At 58.4% G+C, this 18506-nt stretch overlaps 1 protein-coding gene across 1 annotated transcript in view; it reads left to right on the top strand.

The window, feature by feature from the left end:
- SDK2 (sidekick cell adhesion molecule 2) overlaps window positions 1-18506 on the top strand; it is a gene marked incomplete in the record, with an annotated part of 161505 nt that overhangs the window by 91331 nt on the left and 51668 nt on the right. The window contains 2 exon segments of the mRNA XM_034789869.1: window positions 9985-10091; window positions 14869-15016. Coding sequence (XP_034645760.1) covers window positions 9985-10091; window positions 14869-15016 — 255 coding nt within the window.

The following is an 18506-nucleotide window of genomic DNA, read 5'->3' as shown; positions in this document are numbered from 1 at the left end:
TGTTCTCTCTATCACTGAAAAGCCCTGAAATCAATGCCAGCAGCCCGGCACTATGGGCGACCTTCCAATAACAAACCAGTGCATGTCCCCGCCCTTGTCAGTGACCCTACAATAACAAACCATCGTGTATCCCCGCCCTGTGAGTGACCCTACAATAACAAACCAGTGCGTGTGTCCCCGCCCTTGTGAGTGACCCTACAATAAAAAACCAGCATGTGTCCTCACCCTGTGAATGACCCTACAATAACAAATCAACACGTGCGTCCCCGCCCTGTGAGTGACCCTACAATAACAAACCAGCTCATATCCCCGCCCTGTAAGTGACCCTACAATAACAAACCAGCATGTGTCCTCACCCTGTGAGTGACCCTACAATAACAAACCGGTCTGCCCCAGCCCAGTGCTGGAGAGCAGCGCAGCAGCACCAAACCAGGCTGTGCCAGAGGACAGGCCGTGCCGCGAGGTTTCAGTGCCACCCCTGAGGGTTTATACCATAAACAAAACTTCCTGCTTAATGATTTCAGAGCTGCCCACCTCTGCATTGTGGTCCCCGATTAATTCCCGTCCCCGTGAAGGCAGCCCCGGCCCTTCGTCAGGCGAGCGCCTGCACTCGGTAACGATCCTCCCAATGCCAAGGGAGATCAGAAAGAAAACAAAATTAAAGCCAACGTAGAGAAAAGCCTTTACGGAGGCCAGCCGTGGAGCACAGAGCCCCTCCTCTGATTCGGTTAATAACTGCAGGCCAGGCTGTGCTGAGCAATTTGTTTCCTTTCTCTGGGCTATTTCCATCCATTCAGGTGCAAACCGGGCCAGCTCCTTAATGGCCCCTTTGCCTCTGGTGGCAAGGAGAAGAGGCCCGTTAACTGGGGTGTCTCACGTCAGGGACCCAGCGGAGGATCTCTTCATTCTCTCCTCGCAGGCCCAAGGAAACGGCGCCGAGGTGTTTGCTGCACTCCACAGAGCCTGGCAGCTCCAGACACTGACACGCTGCTCATTTGATAGAAAAGGCCGGCAGGGGAGTGAGTGGGGAGATTGAATTCAAATGCGTCTCTAGCCCTGGCTCCCCGGGGCTTGGCGGACCCTGCGCTGGGCCGCATTAATCAAGGGCTTGGAGTGAATTGGACAAGGGGTCTGGTACCCTCCAGCACACAAGAAAACGCGGTGGGGTGAAGCAGCGTAAGAGTTTTGCATCTGTCTGTGCACTTACACACAGACACGTCGTACGCTCGTCAAGCAGAATGCATACGTGTGCAGTGCACACGCTTGTGCATGCACACGGCACGTCCACGAGCAGGCTGCATGTGCACCAGGCATGATGCAAGCCCCGGTATCATGTAATGGGTGCTGCTGAGGATCAAACCAGCGAGAGTTACCCACACGCCAAATGTGATCTGATCCTCTGTGTGAGCCGGCAAATATACGCAAGGCAACTCAGGCCACACGGGTGATACTCAACCCTTCCTGTTTGTTTACATAGCAGTTTGCGTGCTCTGAGCCCTGCACAGCCGCTTAAGGCAACCGGGCGTATTCTCATCCCCCTTTTACAGATGGGAAACTGAGGCACAGAGCGTGGACATGGCCCCAGGTCACACAGTGAGACAGTGTCGGAGCCAGGAATGCAGCTGCAGAGTCTTCCAGCTGGGTCAGCCGCAGCACCCTGCCCCCTTCGCCCTCCCCCTGCCAGCCCCACACCAGGCCTTGGCATGTGTGTTTCCGGGCCCCGGTGTGTGCACATACGTGCGTGTGCATGTCCGTGTCTGCGTGTGTGTGTGAGCACGTCTGTCTCTACGCCGGCGTTGGGGGTGCGGATGAGATTTATTACCGAGGACAGTGCAAGGAGAGTCTGCCCATTATTCCTGGTGTCCGCCTCGGCTCCTGACAGCTCGGCGGAATTGAAATCTCTCATTTAAAGCCAGTCAGGATCTTGGTCGATATCGGGCGTGACACTCAAGGACTCTCTCCCATCGGGCACCGGGCGCGCTCCCCGCAGGGTCAGGCGTGGGCCACAGAGCTGAGCCGGCTCGTTTATCCGGGCACCTCTTTGTCTTTGGAACGCCACTGCCAGCTCTGCTGTGCCCACCCTGGCATGGACCCCGCAGGCCCAGTTCTGATCTCCCTGAGGCTGGCGTCAGGCAGGAGGGGCTCCACCCAGCTCAGGACGAGATCCCCTTGGTCTTCTCTCCTTCCCTGGCCCCGGCAGCGCTCGGACCCCAGGCCTGGCTCTGGACCCCAGTGGGGCACACAGGCCCTTGGGGGGACTTCTGGGCACCTTCACGCTGCCAACACCTGCCGGGGGCTCGCCCTGGCCCTGTCCCGGGCAGCTCGGTCAGACGTTTCCAGCAAAGGCCAATGACAGCGGGGGATGGGGGCAGTTACCCCGTGCCCAAGGGACTGCTGGTCACTGGCCCAGACGGGGTGGGGGGAGTGGGGGGATTTGGGCTCTCCTGCTTCTCTCCTGGATGCCGCTCGCTCGCCGTATCTCTCCGAACCAGTCACTGAGCCACGACAAAACGTGAGGCAGGGACAAGGCTGGGGGGCGGTGGGGTCAGCAGCTCCCCCTTAGCGAGCCATCTAACCATGCTCAGCGCAGCAGGAGATCCAGGGCTAGGAGGGGGACGCAACCCCGGATGACCCTCACCCACAGCCCCACTTAGGTGGAGGAACGGTGGCGTCGCAAGCGGGGCGTGGGCAGGCAGAGCTAATGGCTGGAGCAGGAGTCGGGAGGAACGGGGCAGGGGCAGGAGCGATCGTTCAGCCAGCTGGGGGCTCAGCTCGCTCCTGTGCAGCGCGGTGTGTGCCACTGGGTTAACGCCCTCCACCCCAGAGGTGGCTGCATTTGGCGGCGGAGGCGTGCTGGGATTGGCTCAGCCGGGAGCACTGTGATCATCCGGGGGGGTGGGGAGGGTGCAGCGGAGAGGGAGGTGTTGCAGGAATGCAGGGGCCTGGCGGTGCTCCCTCTGGCCGAAGAGCCGGTGACAGCGACGGCTTCCAGGGAGTTGCGGCTGCTTGGGCTAACGAGGCCGGCCAAGCTGGGGCTTCGAACTCCGGGCGTGCTTAGCTGCCGGTGGGAAGCGGGGCAGGGGGAGAGCTGGCAGGACGCTGGTGGCACCTGGCCTGTCCATTGCGCTGGACAGCCTGAGCCGAGCCCTCAGGAAACGGTTTAGTGGCCCAATGGGGGTCTTAGGCTGCCACCTAGGGGCTGGTCAGGGACCCGGTGGAATTTCAGCATGGTGGTGGCTCGCACACGCTGGTGGCTCGCACGCTTTTAACATTCCGTCCGCTCTCGGAACAGCGGTGCCCTGTTTTTAAGACGAGGCCTGGCAAGCCGTGGCGATTAACTCTTGTCTCTCAGGACCCAGGGCCTGCTTGCAGTCATGCACACCAGGCCAGCGTGCGCCTGTCCCCAGCTCCGATCTGCCTATCTGCTCTGTTCCTGTGAGCCGGCAGGGGATCGAAATACACAAGGATCCTGCTCTCAGACACACTTGGACAGTGCTCGTCTTATCTCTGCAAATCCCCTGCCAGCTCCCAAGGCCAGGGCAGACAAGTAGCACGGACAGGAAGACGGCCCGGCATTCACAGCCGACGGCAGCCCTGGGGTCCTCCAGGCTTGTCGATCGTTGTGGAGAGACGGAGGGGTCATCTAGGCTGTGGTGTTGAGTGCCATGAGTTTGCTAGATCTCAGCAATGAGCGTGCCCCCGAGCAGAAGGCCTCCTGTTCCCTATAGCACAGGGATGGACTTTACATTGGGGATGAGCTGCGTTGGCAGATATGCATCCGTGAAGAGCGGGCAGCGCACGAGTGGAATATCATGGGGCGCTGCAGGGTAGGAATGAGGTGCGTCTGCAGAGTTGGGGTGTGTGGGGAGCTGAGAGGTGGCATAGCTGGGGGCTGCAGGTCGGGATTGAGGGGCACTGGCAGAGCTGGGTATGTCTGGAGCCCAGACCTGGCATAGCTGGGGGCTGTGGGTCAGGATTGAGGTGCGCTGGCAGAGCTGGGTGTGTGGGGAGCCCAGACCTGGCATAGCTGGGGGCTGTGGGTTGGGATTGAGGGGCATTGGCAGAGCTGGGTGTGTCGAGAGCCGAGAGGTGGCATAGCCGGGGGCTGCGGGTTGGGAGTGAGGTGCGCTGGCAGAGCTGGGTGTGTGGGGCCCAGAGCTGGCATAGCTGGGGGCTGTGGGTCAGGATTGAGGTGCGCTGGCAGAGCTGGGTGTGTCTGGAGCCCAGACCTGGCATAGCTGGGGGCTGTGGGTCAGGATTGAGGTGCGCTGGCAGAGCTGGGTGTGTGGGGCCCAGACCTGGCATAGCTGGGGGCTGTGGGTTGGGATTGAGGGGCACTGGCAGAGTTGGGTGTGTCTGGAGCCCAGACCTGGCATAGCTGGGGGCTGTGGGTTGGGATTGAGGGGCACTGGCAGAGCTGGGTGTGTCTGGAGCCCAGACCTGGCATAGCTGGGGACTGGGGGTCAGGATTGAGGGGCACTGGCAGAGCTGGGTGTGTCTGGGGCCCATAGCTGGCATAGCCAGGGGCTGCGGGTTGGGAGTGAGGTGCGCTGGCAGAGCTGGGTGTGTGGGGAGCCCAGACCTGGCATAGCTGGGGGCTGTGGGTTGGGATTGAGGGGCACTGGCAGAGCTGGGTGTGTCTGGAGCCCAGACCTGGCATAGCTGGGGGCTGTGGGTCAGGATTGAGGGGCACTGGCAGAGCTGGGTGTGTCTGGGGCCCAGAGCTGGCATAGCCAGGGGCTGCGGGTCGGGAGTGAGGTGCACTGGAAGAGCTGGGTGTGTGGGGAGCCCAGACCTGGCATTGCCAGGGACTGTGGGTCAGGATTGAGGGGCACTGGCAGAGCTGGGTATGTGTGGAGCCCAGGAGTGGAACAGTGGGGCGGGAAGGTATTTTGCTGCTTGGGATCGAGGGGCATCATTGAAGATGGAGCGGACGGGGGAAGCTTTGCACAGCTCGTCCCCACGATATGACTAGCTCTCCCAGCTATCAACCCACTGATGCACATCTAGGTTATCTCAGGCCCCCTGAGAGGTTTCTTGGGGTGAAACAGCCACTTCCTCGACTCCATTAGCCCCCTGCTTGGCATCAGAGCCCTGGCACGGCAGAGCGCTGCCGCTGCTGCTCCCCCCGGCTCTGTGGGGCCTTGAAGTGAAACCTCTTCCTCTTTGTCACATCAAAGGCTCCCGGCTCCTGTTCTCCAGCCGCGCGTGGGGCAGATTAAATTCCTGGTGTGGCAGCACAGGGACGAGATGCTCAACTCAAGCTCTTGTCTGGGTGCCGGCTGACCGGGTGGGGGGGTGTCGATGGGGGGGGGCAGGGGGACACTGGCAGTGCTGACGCCCGCAGCGGCTGGGCAGGGGGTTTAATCTGTCAGGCAGCAACTGTCCGTCAGTGTCTTGTTATTAAAGTTTAATTTAAACTGTGTATCAAAAGGACAGAATGCAGCTGAATCAAAGCGGCCAGCGGCACTTTTTAATACTTGATTGGATTTCAGGGGGGAGGCTTGCGTTTCCTTATTTATTTACTCGTCCCTGTCTCCGCTTTCTCTCTGTTCTGAACAGAAATAGTCCAGAGGAGGCCCGGAGGTTACTGCTCCGGCTGCCACTCATGCCTTCCAGCTGGGAGGTGCTGCTTCACCCTGCGACACTGCTGAGTTGGGTTCTGGTCCTAGGTCCGCACCCCGCTTGGGCAAATTGCTCCCCCTTCCTGTGCCTCTCTGTCCCCCTCCGGCCGGCTCTAGGCTGTGGACGCTTTGGGGCAGGGACTGTGGGTGCGTCGTGGGGCCCTGATTGTGGTTGTGGCCCCTGTAATCCCCATATGATTAAATCCAGGGGGGCTGAGTGTGAAATCCACAGGGAATTGGCGCCCCATTGGGAGCTGGGGCGAGTGGGGCCTGGCTGGGACGGAGGAGGTAAGCGCTGGTGCCCAAGGGCACCGAAACGAGCCAATGTACATTTATTTTCCTTATCTCCTAATAATCTTCTGAGGCTAGAGAGGGAGAGATAAGCACAGCAGCCGCGGGTGGCGGGGGTGATAAGCAGCTTGGCTTGCAGCTCGATCCAGACTAATCAGAACCGCGCCGGGCTGGGTGACCTTGCCGGGCGGGCCGGCCCTGCTCCCCGGGCAGCCTCACTGGGACCTCTCCTGGGAGCGGCTGGGCCTGAGGCTGCGTCCTGTCTCTCCAGTCACTGCGGGCCATGGACTCACGCCGGCACAAACTGGATGGGCTGGGCTGAGCCATGAGGGCCTTTCGAGACTGGTGGCACAGCGGCTCAGCCCAGGAGCGGGCAAAGGGCAGAGTCTGCCGTGGGCCGCCGGCAGGAGGCAGTGGCGTTTCGGGGACTAGAGCGAGTTTGTCTGAGTGATGCCTGGCAGCGTTGCTGCTCGAGCTGGAGAAGTTGCCTGTTGCCCCAGGCTGGCAGAGCTTGTCTCCCGTCGAGAGCTGGAGCTGGGAAGCCAGGGTGCTCCATGTTCCCCACCCCCCGGGGGAAGCCACTTGCTGCTTCCGAGCACTCCTGGGTTCCCTTCGTGTCATGCCGGGGAGCTGTCCCGGGTCCCAGGAACGGCCACGCTGACTCACGGCTCGCTTCTCTTTGAGCTGCAATGGGATCGGGTTGCTGTGCTCAGAGCAATGCTCTGACTGCAAAGCGAGCATTGACCACGGAGTCCGGTAACCTCCGTCTAGCCCCAGGAAAGGGAGAACGCCACTGGCCAAGCAGAACTTCGCTCTTCTGGGGTTCCTGCTGTGTTTGGATTGAGCCTCGGGCCGCTGCAGGGTTGTTTCTCCTGGCTGCCTTAGCCGAGGGGCCGGAGCTACATTCATAGGAACCTTTGGCTGCAGGCAGCATGTACGAATGCTAGAGGGGAAATACTAAGACGGGTGAGGTAGGGTGCCTGGCGTGAAATGAGGCCTTGTGGAAACTGGGTGGAACGAGGATAATCCATGGGACGCAGTACCAGGGTACTACCAGGAATGGCAGAGTAGGTCGTGCTGCTGGGGGATTGGCACTGTATGTGAAAGACACATCAAGTCAAAGAAAGTAAAAGGGCAGGATGCAGAGATAAAATCTCTGTTCCTTGGAGCAGCGAGTCCTGGAACCCACAAGGCGGGCGGACGTTCTTCATTTAGTGCGAAGTGGCACACGGGGTCTGGTCCAAGAGGTGAATGCAGCTGAACTGCTTGATAATAGTGCCCAGGAAGTGCTAAATTTAACAGCCTGGTCGGGGGGAAATGCCAAAGAGCCCCACCACTTCCAAACGGGGAACGACACGGAAAGGAGGAAGCTAATGAGACGGCACTCAACAGGAGCAGTCGCCAGAGTGAAATGCCTGCAAACTGCATGGAGACTATTTCAAAACACCATCATAGAGGCCCAAATACAAAAGAAACACTCGGGGGGCCAAAAAATGCCTCCAGGGCTCAGCAGCGGAGTCAAAGGGGCGGCTAGAGGCAAAACGTCCTCCTTTAAAAATAGGAGGTCAAATCCTCTTGAGGGAAAGAGAAAGGAGCATGGACTCTGGCCAGTCGAGCGTAGAAGTGTACTGAAGTAGGCCAAGAGAGACTCTGAAGAGCGCCTCGCTATTGGCACAGCTCAACCCGTTACAGCCACTTCCTCACCCTCGGAAAGCGGACAGAACAGGGTTGGTTTCAGAGACAGCCCCCGTGACTTTGCTTCGCTTGAAGCCGATGCCTGGAGGTCAAGTGTGATGCACTGACCTGCAGCACCAGCTCCCAAGCAAGGGGCCCCCACAAGCACCAGCCTCCCCCGCCGTGCTGAGCGGCAGGTGTGGGGATGGCGGGGCCATTAACGGCACAGCAGCGAAGGGGAAAAGCACCTGCGTTAAAGGCTGCAGTCCAGAATGGGGGGGAAGGAGCCCTGAGCCCGCTCCTCTTCCCTTGTGGGGTCAGCGGGGCCAAAGATGCTCCTTCCCCAAGGCCCAGAATAGACCTAAATGTCTCTGTGTCCTTGCTAGGGGTCAGAGCTGGGCAGCCGGGCGCCAGTGACTCAGAGCAGCGCTTTGTCGGGAATTCATTTGGCCTCTGTGAAGTTCGGAGGCTGCAAGCAAAGGTCAGGAGTTCTGGGACAGCCCCTCCAGACGTCTATACCTTTGACAGCCTGCCGCCTCTCCATCATGTGAATCGCCTCCTATCCCCGACACAGGCGGACACGAGTGGTGGGGGCAGCTGGTGAACACTGCTCGTGTTTCCTGGCAGAAATATGAACTCGACACGTGTCTGCGTTGTGTCCTGTACTGTGAGAAGCGCCGAATCCTGCACCGGGGTGCCGATTTCACCGCAGCAAGAGATTTCTCCCAGCCCACACTCGGCATGGTTGCTTTTTAAAGGCACGCGCTCTACCTGAGTTGTGTTAGAACAAGGGAAGCCACGTGGATGCGAAGCCCATAAGAACGGCCATATTGGGTTACATAGGCACTGACTCCTTGGGGTGCTCCAGGGCTCCAGGGCTGGAGCACCCACAGAAAAAAAATAGTGGGTGCTCAGCACCTTCTGGCAGCCCCCTGATCAGCTCCTCCCCCTCCCTCCCAGCGCTTCCCGTCCGCCACAGATCAGCTGTTCTGAAGGCACCGGGGGAGCGGGGAGTGAGGGCAGGGTGCCATCGGGCAGAGCAGGGGTCAGGAACCCCCCAGCAACTCATAAAGATGGTGCCTATGTTGGGTCAGACAAACTGGGGTTCATGAACCCTTGGGGGGTTGTGAAATGTATCAGGGGGTTCTCAGAAAAAAATCCGTAATGACGGACAAAGCTGTCCCTAGGGTCCCCGGGCGTGGGGGCCGGCAGCCCGAGCCCCGTGACCATGACTTCCTGGCAGAACCAGTTTAAGCTTTGTTGTAGTGGTGCGTTGTTTGCGTGGACTGCTCAAGACCCGAATGCTTGTGGGAGGAACTCTTTCTTTGAGCTGGCTTCTTAAATACCTTCCTGCTGTTTCACGTCTGATATCTCTGGATGAAACATGTAGGAGGCTTAATCGAATGATATGAGCTACAAAAGTGAAATCTTGGAAGAGTGTTGCCATTTTCATAACGTAATAAAATGTATAATGTAATGATAAATAATAATGCAATAATAAATAGTGTGTAATAAGCGTGTCATAAAAAAACCAAATGGATTTCCAAGATCACTGCTTCTGTGATTTATGCTCAGGTAAGGGAGAAAATCCCTGGAAATATTCATTTTTAGGAGGGGGTTCGTGAGATTTGATATGTCCGTGAAAGGGGTTCGCAGGTTGTTAAAGTTTGGGAACCACTGATCTAGCCCAATATCCTGTCTTCTGACAATGCCCAGTGCCAGGTGCTTCTGAAGGAATTAACAGAACAGGGCAATTTATTGACTCATCTATTCCTTTATTGCCCAGTCCCAGTGTCTGGCAGTCAGAGGTTTAGGATCACCTCTGCAGCACAGGCTTGTGTCCCTGAGCATCTTGGCTAATAGCCACTGACTGATCTATGCTCCACAAAGCATCCTGGGTAAAAAATGCAACTGTACCCTGCAGGCGGTGTTCCTGTAATACCATTTGCTGCCAGCAGGGGGCGGTCTCTTTTTCCGTCCCCTCCCCCACCCCTCCAGCTGTCTCGTGGGTTGGGAAGTCTATGGTCGTGGCTTTGGAGAAGTAACGGGGACCTGGCGCGTGACTGCAGATCACTGTGGATGCTGGTCGTGCTGGTGCTGCACAGAGAGACGTAAAGATAGTAGGGACTTGGTTAGTCTCTTGGCTGACGTGACAGATTGCGGCTGGCCTCCCAGCGTATCTAATCAGTTGGGTGTCTGTATCTATTTAGAGACTAACACATTTATTTGGGCATCCGATGAAGTGGGTTCTAGCCCATGAAAGCTGATGCCCAAATAAATGTGTTAGTCTCTAAGGTGCCACAAGGACTCCTCGCTCTTTTTGCAGATACAGACTAACAGGGCTGCTACTCTGAAACCTGTATCTATTTAGTCACCTCTCCCTTTCTCCCTCTAGGTACATGATCACATCACTGGACCGCACCCATGCCGGCGTCTACCGCTGCATCGTCCGCAATCGGATGGGGGCCCTCTTGCAAAGGCAGACGGAAGTCCAGGTGGCATGTAAGTCACACCCTCCTCCATGTCTCCGTCGGTGGGTGAGTCTTTGCCCCAGGAGCTGGAGTGCCCTGAAGAGCCCACCAGAGCCCAAACCACCTTCATGGCCCACGGTGGGCAGATGTCATGGTTCTGAATTATGGTTCTGACCGAGGCCGGGGCCCCTCTGCGCTAGGTGAAGTACGAACACAGAACAGCAAACAGTCCCTGCCCCAAGGAGCTTCCAGTCTCATGTCTCTGCATGGGCAGAGCCCTTTGTGAGCAGTGGTGTCCTCAGGCTAAATACCTCACCGGGTGTACCTCCCCCGAGTCATTTCCACTCTTGTCGTTAAGAGATGCTCAGTGTGGTAGATTCCGGTGGCTCAGACACTGGCTAAGAGACCAGCTACAAAGGGGTAGGAACTGGAGCTCCGTTTTCGACACACTAAAGGTTCACGGAGGGGGCATCCTGGGACTGGCTGGAAAAGGCGGGGAACAGTGAGGTGCCAAAATGTGCAGATGACCCAAATTTGTACCGTTTGTCAGGACACGGGAGAGGGCGTGAAGAACTTCAGAGGGGCCTAATGAAGCGAGGGGAACGGGCAGCATGGCGGTAGATGGAATTCACTGCAAGACAATACACGCTGGAAGGAATCGTTTGAGCCACTCGTACACGCTGCTGGGCTTGAAATTAGCTGCAACTGGGCCATGAGTCGGGGGTATTGGCAGAGTTGTGAGAGGTTTCCAAGACTGGGATAGCAGTGGGGCTGCAGGTCGGGATTGAGGGTCACTGGCAGAGCTGGGGGGTGGGGAGCCCAGGGCTGGGATAGCCGGGGGCTGCAGGTTGGGATTGAGGGGCACCAGCAGAACTGGGGGGTAGGGAGCCCAGGGCTGGGATAGCCGGGGGCTGTGGTTCAACATGAAGGGAGCATTGACAGAGCTGAGGGGTGCACGGCCAGACTAGAATAGCAGGGGGGACTGTGGGTCAGGATTGAGGTGTTTTGGCAGAGCTGGTGGGGGCAGCTTGCCCCACTTCTATCTCAAGTCGGCATCGTCCAGGCTTCACTCAGGAGTAAAATTCACCCGGGAGCGAGAGAAATCCGTTCCTCTGAGTAGCCTTCGACAGGCGCCCAAAGTAAACAGCGTTTATAATCATTATGGAAAGCAAATGCAAACGCTGGTGCGGGGCAAGCCGCCCGCATAAATCAGCTGCCAGGCAGCTGCAGGCCCCCTAAAGAGCGGGAAAGGCTGGAAGGAAGATGATGGATTTCAGGCTGGCGTGAGGCGCGGGATTGCCGGATGGCTCCTGCCGAGCCGTGTGTAGCTGGCGAGTCTCGTCCGTCAGAGAGAGGGGGAAGAAGTGGAGCAACGGGGCCCAGGAGCATGGGGCTGGGAAGTAACGCCGGCAGGGGCGCGGCCCCGACCCAGACAGGGCCCCTGTTTGCCAGGCGCTGCACAGACACCTGGTGCGAGTCGGGCCCTGCCCTGAAGGGCTGATGGTGTAGAGATGAGGCAGGCAGGATCAGGCCCTGAGGCTGGCACCCAGCGCAGGAGGCTGGGATGGCCCCTCTCGGGGGCAGGAGGGGAGCGTTGGAGCAAAAGCCCCCCGCTGACCATGTCGAGGGGGGGCGGAGGGTTCTTGTCCTTGAGTGCGTGTCACCCCCCCAGCCTCAGCTTGTCTTCCTCCCTCCCTTCTGTGTCCGGTTCTCCCGGCACCGTTCCCGTGCAGGCCTGGGGCCTTTTGGGATGGGCTCCTCCCCAGGAAATGAGCCTCGCACGCTACGTGCCCCCTCCCCGACGGACCTACGTCCTTCAGGCGGGAACCTCGCGGCGCTGGGATCAGAGCCACCGCAGCCACCTGAGCAGGCCTGCGCACTCCCGGCTGCCTCTCCGGTGCCGTCGCCAGCGGGCCGTGTAACAGCGATGCGCTGGCCCTGCTTTGGGCAGAGGCCCCATGATTCACCAGCGGGGCAGCCCTCTGGGCTAGCGAGATGGAGGCCGCACGGCAAGCCAGTCTCAGGCGTTTTAACTGTCGGGTCACCTGCCCCTGCTCAGAGCCCCGTCTGCGTGGCAGCCTCCCCTGGCAAGGGGGGCGAATTACAGCTCCTAACTGGCCCAGCCTCTCCCTAGGAGCAAAGCTCTGCTAGAAAGAAAGGGTGGCCTCTGAGTTATGACTCCAGAGATCCGGGTTCAGGGCCCAGCCCTGCCACAGCCTTCCTGTGTGCCCTTGGGTGAGTCACTTCCTCTCTCCGGGCCCCGTTCTCCAGCTGTCCTGGGGGAGAATGATCCCCCGTCGTCTGTTTAGATTTCGAGGGACTGTCTCCTGCCACGGCTAAGTACAGCGCCTAGCACCACAGGGTCCTGCTCTCAGCTGGGCTCTGTGTGCGACTAATCACGAGCCGAACCAGCCCCTTATCCTAGCCCCAGCCCAGCGTGCGGCTAAGTGGATTGTCAAGGCAGCGCAGACCAGGCTGAGGTATAACAAGCCTGTTGCAGACAGCAGTTTTCAAGGGGAAATATAAAAGCGGCAGGACGAGGTTCCCTCAGTCGCCGTCCCTGACACACCCGGCGAGGGCTTTCACCCAGCCCGAGCTGCCCCCGTGGGAATCATAGCTGCTGGATCTGAATATGCAAACGCTTGTCTACGTGGTAATGGAACCGCTCATTGGCTTCTTTGAAAAATGTGGTGAAAAAGCCACAGTGACAGGCCCGGCGGGCTCTGGCGGGGAGCTGGTGTGAGAACAGGCTGGAAATAAGGCGCACGCAATTCACCGCTGTGACAGTATAGCTAGGGAAATGGGGGACATGAGAGTCACTGGTTCTCAGCAGTAACGAAGGGAAAAGCAAGACTCTTTCTCAAAGCCACACTCTCGCTTGGCCAGAAGGTGAGGGCTGCGTGCTGGAATCACGGGGGTGAGGGTGTTCAGTGACGGAGGAGGTCACATTAGATGGTCCCCAAGTGCCATTTGAGCCTTACAAATCTATGAATCAAAAAGTACCGGCACACCCAGGTGAGCTCTCCTGGGTTCCTCAGAAACTCGGCCCACCCTCCGCAGTGCAAGGGATTTCCGGGCCGTGGTAATGAGCTAGGAAGCTGTCTGAGCAAGGCCCCGCTTGTGTCTCCAAGCAGAGCCGAGCAGTGACAGAACGGTACAATCCAGCTGAGCGGTAACGGGGCCTTTGCAGCTCAGGCCTTGGTGCAATGAGTTTGGTGGCTCTGTGTGTGGACTGGGCTGCAGTACCTCTGCAGGGCTCTAGCACGCGATACTTAATCCCGTGGGTTAAAGCAGAGCTCAAGCAGTGCTCTGGATATCGTGCTGGCCCCCTGCCCAGCGGTGATTTCACTCCAGTGCTGAGGGACTGGCTTTCTCCTCTGGTCGTTTGGATGTGAGCCCCACCCCACTCCAGAGTCACCCCCAAAGCTGGTCCCAGCCAGATCCCCACGAGCCCCGCTCCTGAAGAGTGATGACAAATCAAGAAGCTAATGAGAAATTAATAAGGCAGCTGCGCTAACAACTAATGATAATGGCGAAGTCGTTAAAAAAAGATTCTTTACATGTTTTTAATTACAGCAATTAAGGGAAGTCAGTAAAATATCTCCCCTCCCTCCCCTCTTCCTCACACACCCTAGTTTACTCCTATTTTTTTAAAACCGCGATAAATTTCCAGGGTGCAAACGGCTGAGCAGTAAGAAGGCAGAGTGAGACTCTGACCTTGCTCTCAATGCCACAGTCATGAATTGGCTCGAACCGTCCACACAACTGGCCTTTCATAGAATCCTAGAATCTCAGGGTTGGAAGGGACCTCAGGAGATATCTAGTCCAACCGCCTGCTCAAAGCAGGACCAATCCCAACTAAATCATCCCAGCCAGGGCTTTGTCAAGCCTGACCTTAAAAACCTCTAAGGATGGAGATTCCACCACCTCCCTAGGGAACCCATTCCAGTGCTTCACCACCCTCCTAGTGAAATAGTCTTTCCTAATATCCAAGAGTGGATATAAATAGTGTTTCCTCCTGCTTCTCTAACGCACTCAGCCCTGTCGACTTCCCCGCATGTGTTGGAGGGCTCGGGGGTTATCCACAGAGGGTTTGGAGCCTTGAATGGGTGTGCCTTCGTTTCCTCAGCTCGCCCTGCACGCCGCTCCCCAAGGTGTGCTCAGCGGGCAGGCTGAATGGAGCATAGGGGGGTTGTCTTCGGAGACTGAACTCATGACCTCGAAGCATGAGCCTCTGCCGCTTGGGTTGCAGCACCAGGTCTATTAGTGTGGCGGCAGGAGGGGTTCACAGCCCTCTATGGGTCACCCCAATATGCTATTTCATTGTGGCACCTGGCCCCCAGTGCGCCAGGCGCTGTACAAACCCAGAACAAAGGGACGGTCTCTGCCCCAAAGCCTTTCCAGTCAAAGTCAAAGACATGAGACAAGGAATGGATGCAGACAGGTGGATGGGGGCGGGGCAGGAGGCACAAGAGGACAGTGAGGCAGTACCGGTCAGCATGTCGGGCTGTGGTCTCTGCACACCAGCAGCTGAACCATGGCCGAAGTTTTGTGTCGGCATTGCAGCAAAGGAGAGTCTAGCCCTGCCACGAGTAGGAGACAAAGAGCCGCCCGTGTCCTTCTGAGCAGCGAGGCCAGGACAGCCACGTTGGCCCTGCTCGGGATGGGGGCGAGCGGCAGGCCCATGCTGTGGCAAGGAGACGGACACAGACACTTCCCTCCCTAGCCCATGCTCCGGCGTTGGGCTCCGAGAGCACCTTGCCGGCTCCCTGCCGGCCCTGACGCCTTTGTCTCTGTTTGCTTTCCAGACATGGGCAGCTTCGAGGAGAGCGAGACGCACCAGAGCGTGTCCCACGGTGAAGCGGCCGTCATCCACGCCCCCCGCATCGCCAGCTTCCCCCAGCCCCAGGTCACCTGGTTCCGGGACGGCCGGAAAATCCCCCCCAGCAGCCGCATGTGAGTCAGGTCGGGTCCCAGCCCCAGCCTTGGAGGGACGCCTGGGGGCGGGGAGGAGCTGCTGACTCTAGGGAGTCCAAAGACAGGTGCCCCGGTGGCCCAACAGCACTGGCTGGAACGGGACGGGGTGAAGGTTTGGGGCCTGCTGCCTGTGGGGGGTTGTCGTGGCCTATGCAGGCAGGGGGTCATCTAACTAAATAACAGAGCAAGGCAAGCCTACCCCGACTGCACAAGGCGACTTCCCCCCAGGCCGCCCGCACGGCAGTACTGGGCGCGGTCCCCAGGGCAGCAATCCAGCCAGGCACTAGGGCAGCGCTCACTCTGCATCCTACGGCGCCCCCTTGCAGCAGCGCGGCCCCGCAGGGCACGCTGGGGGCAGGAGTAGCGTACCGAGCACACTGGGACGGCGGTGTGGTGGCAAACACCAAGCCTTCCTCCTGCACGTGTCCACGCACCGGCTTCTCTCTCCTCTTCCCCGTCTGCCCGTTAGCATCACCCCTCTGCCTGCCAAGCACCTGCTGCACGTCAGGAGAGAGAGAAACCCCTGAGCACGTCCCCCATCGCCTCCAGGGGCCCTGTACTGCACCTTCCCCTGGGGGAGTGTGCGCTCCGGCGTGTCCTCCCCAGCAAACAGCCCTCTGGGGAGCCAGCCTGCCTACCAGTCCCCCGCCTCCTCCCCGGGCTCTGCGCGCTGATTCTATTAAATGCCCGCTCCATCACCCTGCCCCTGGCAATTACAGCAGATTAATATTCATGGCGGAGTTCAAAGGGGTCCTTGGGAGCGAATCGGCTGGTGTCTGCGGGGTGGAGATACGGATCTGATGAATGCTATCAGGCTGGCAGAGGCAGGCCAGGGTGGCATGTAGCCATCAGCCCTCGGAGCCCCCTATCTGACCGGGAAATTCGGCTTCCTGCCCCCTGCCTGGTGATTAGCAGCCGCTTATCAACCCACTAGCCATGTCCTGCCCACGCCAGGACGAGCACGGAGCGGGGAGGGGAGCAGCCGGGGGCGGGTTTGTTTAGTCGTTTATTTATTTGGGATTGATTCGCTTTTGTCCCCTAATTAAATTATCAGGCGGCTGCAGGAGCTCGACTAACTAACTACAGAACCCTGTCTCGGAGAGTAGGGAGAGAGAGGAAATGTACCCATGGCAACAATGGGTACCGAGGAGACAGCAGCTCTTCATTTATTTAGCGCAGGCTGGCAGTGATGGAGCTGCTTATGGTGACAGCTCGCATCCAAAATGCAGAGGATTCTCCCCATTTAGCATCCCCTCAGCTCTCCCACTCCTTACCGGCCTTCTGGCATCGTAAGGCCTTGGCCCCCTGGTGCCCCTGGTTCCTTCTCCACTTCCAGACAGCACCTGCACCGTGCCACTCTCTGCAGGATATTCAGTGCTGTCATTTTACCTCTTGATACACTGGTGCGTGAAAGGGTGCCACACCAGAGCTGCACCCACACATACCCCGGGACCCACCAGCGGAGCAGCACTGGGTCCGAGGGTACGTCTACGCTACAGCGGCACGGCTGCAGTGCTGTAGGTGTGCCGCTGTAGTGTCGACCCTTCCTACACTGACGGAAACGGTGTTCCCGTCAGTGTAGTTCACCCAGCCCGGCGGCTCGGTTGATGGAAGAATTCTTCCGTCCACCTAACTACGTTGCACAGGGTGTGAAACGTTTCCCAGCCTTGAGCACCGGAGCTGGCAGCGTTGACCAGGCCTGAGAGCAGCTGGCGCTGTGTCTTGCCTTGTTTGCATGCAGGACACAGACTAACTGACACTTTCCGTTTTAAACTGGCAAACACATGAAGGGTTAATTTCCTTTCAGTGGAGTCACCTCCGAGGCAGCAGCCACTCGCCCCAGGCACTGGGCTGTTCCATACAGTCACTGCCAAGCGGTATCAGTGCAAAGTATTTATTATTATTGTCATTACATTCCTAGAGCCCCTTTCATCCCCGGATTCCAGGGGGCTTTATAGTCTGGTCTTAGAGCCATCACGGCACCCCCACCGGACAGCAAACCGGCACGCGGCACGCCAGCGGAGCCCGGGAATACGGTAAAGGGGCTGAACGCTCCAGGGGAAGCCCGGAGCAAAACAGAACCAGGCCAGGACACTAATAACCCAACTGCTGCGGCACCTCCTAATGGTGCGTCAGGGCATTGCTCAGAAAGTATTTCAGAGCAAAGAGCACCCCCTGCTGACAGACCCGTGGAGTGATGGTTCTTCCCAGCAGAGGGAAGGGGATAGTCCTGCAAAGGGGAGCCACGTTCCTTTTGACCTCCAAGATCTCTGTAGCGATTGGGTCCCCAGCGCTATGCAAACCCCCAGTCCTGGGCGCCTGCTCGCTCAGGTCCCCTGCCTTCGGGATAGCCCATCCCAGCATGCATCAGGGCCCAGCAGCCTTCCACAGCTGGGTGGGATTCCCAGCTCTGATGGCTCCATCCCGGCCGACCCTGAGTGCAAAGAACAGGTTGGCCCCAAGCTCTCTCCGGCAGCCCCAAGGTGAAAGAATTAGCCCAGGCTGGTCAGTCTAGAGCTGCCACTTTTTCCGGGATTTTGTGGGATCACACTTCTCACCAGCTCGACTGGCACAGCTGTTAACGGGATGCCCAGATTATTCAGGGCTGCCACCCCATTGTCATGCGGCTTCTCAGCCTTGAGACACGTTACTGCTGCTATCAGGGCCACCCAGAGGATTCAGGGGGTCTGGGGCAAAGCGGGGGAGCGGACATACTCACCGGGTGGTACTCCAAGTCTGCGGCAGCGGCGGCGGGTCCTTCGGTTGCTCCGTGTCTTTGGCAGCACTGAAGGATCTGCCGCCGAAGACCCAGACCGCCGTCGGGTAAGTAAAAAGGCACCTCTAGCCAGGAAAGGGATTCTCAGCCAGGGCTCACGGGGCCCCCCGGGGCTTGGGGCAAATTGCCCCACTTGCCCCCCCATCTGGGTGGCCCTGGCTGCTATGCCATGACATGCTGCTGCCTCCCAGCATGTGACACCGGTGTCGCCATTGTGCAGTGAGTTTGTCATGCGTGACAGGGTTGCTTGGTCCGAGGGCTGGTTTAAAGTCTGGGCATTGTAGGCCTGGGCCACAGCTCCTGGAGTCGCACGATGAAGAACATCTATATATTTGTAACTCTCATGCATGCAAAGAAAAGCTTGAAAATGTGAATTGAGCATGACTATTGGTTGCCTGAGTCTGCAGAGAGCCTGAAACAATAGCTCCAAGATGCCTCATTCATCTTAATTCTGAAACCTGCTGCCACTTGAGGAAAGGTGGGGCCACAGCAGGGAGGTGGAGCCATATGGGGGTGTACCTGCATCCCTGGATTGTGCTAAATTGTGGGTCAGGCTGCTTTGAGATCAGGCAGACAAAGTATTGTTTCCTGGACCATCTATGTTTTGAGGCCGCAGTAGGGCATTTTGGACTTCTCTCGCAGCCTTTCAGACGCGTGTCAGACATCTCGATCCCCCCTCCCGCCAACCCGACT

This window comes from Trachemys scripta, chromosome 14, assembly GCF_013100865.1.
Source record: "Trachemys scripta elegans isolate TJP31775 chromosome 14, CAS_Tse_1.0, whole genome shotgun sequence".
NCBI classification, from domain to species: domain Eukaryota; kingdom Metazoa; phylum Chordata; order Testudines; family Emydidae; genus Trachemys; species Trachemys scripta.
Note: the sequence above shows the minus strand (reverse complement) of the source record. Positions and strands in the feature narration are given on the sequence as shown.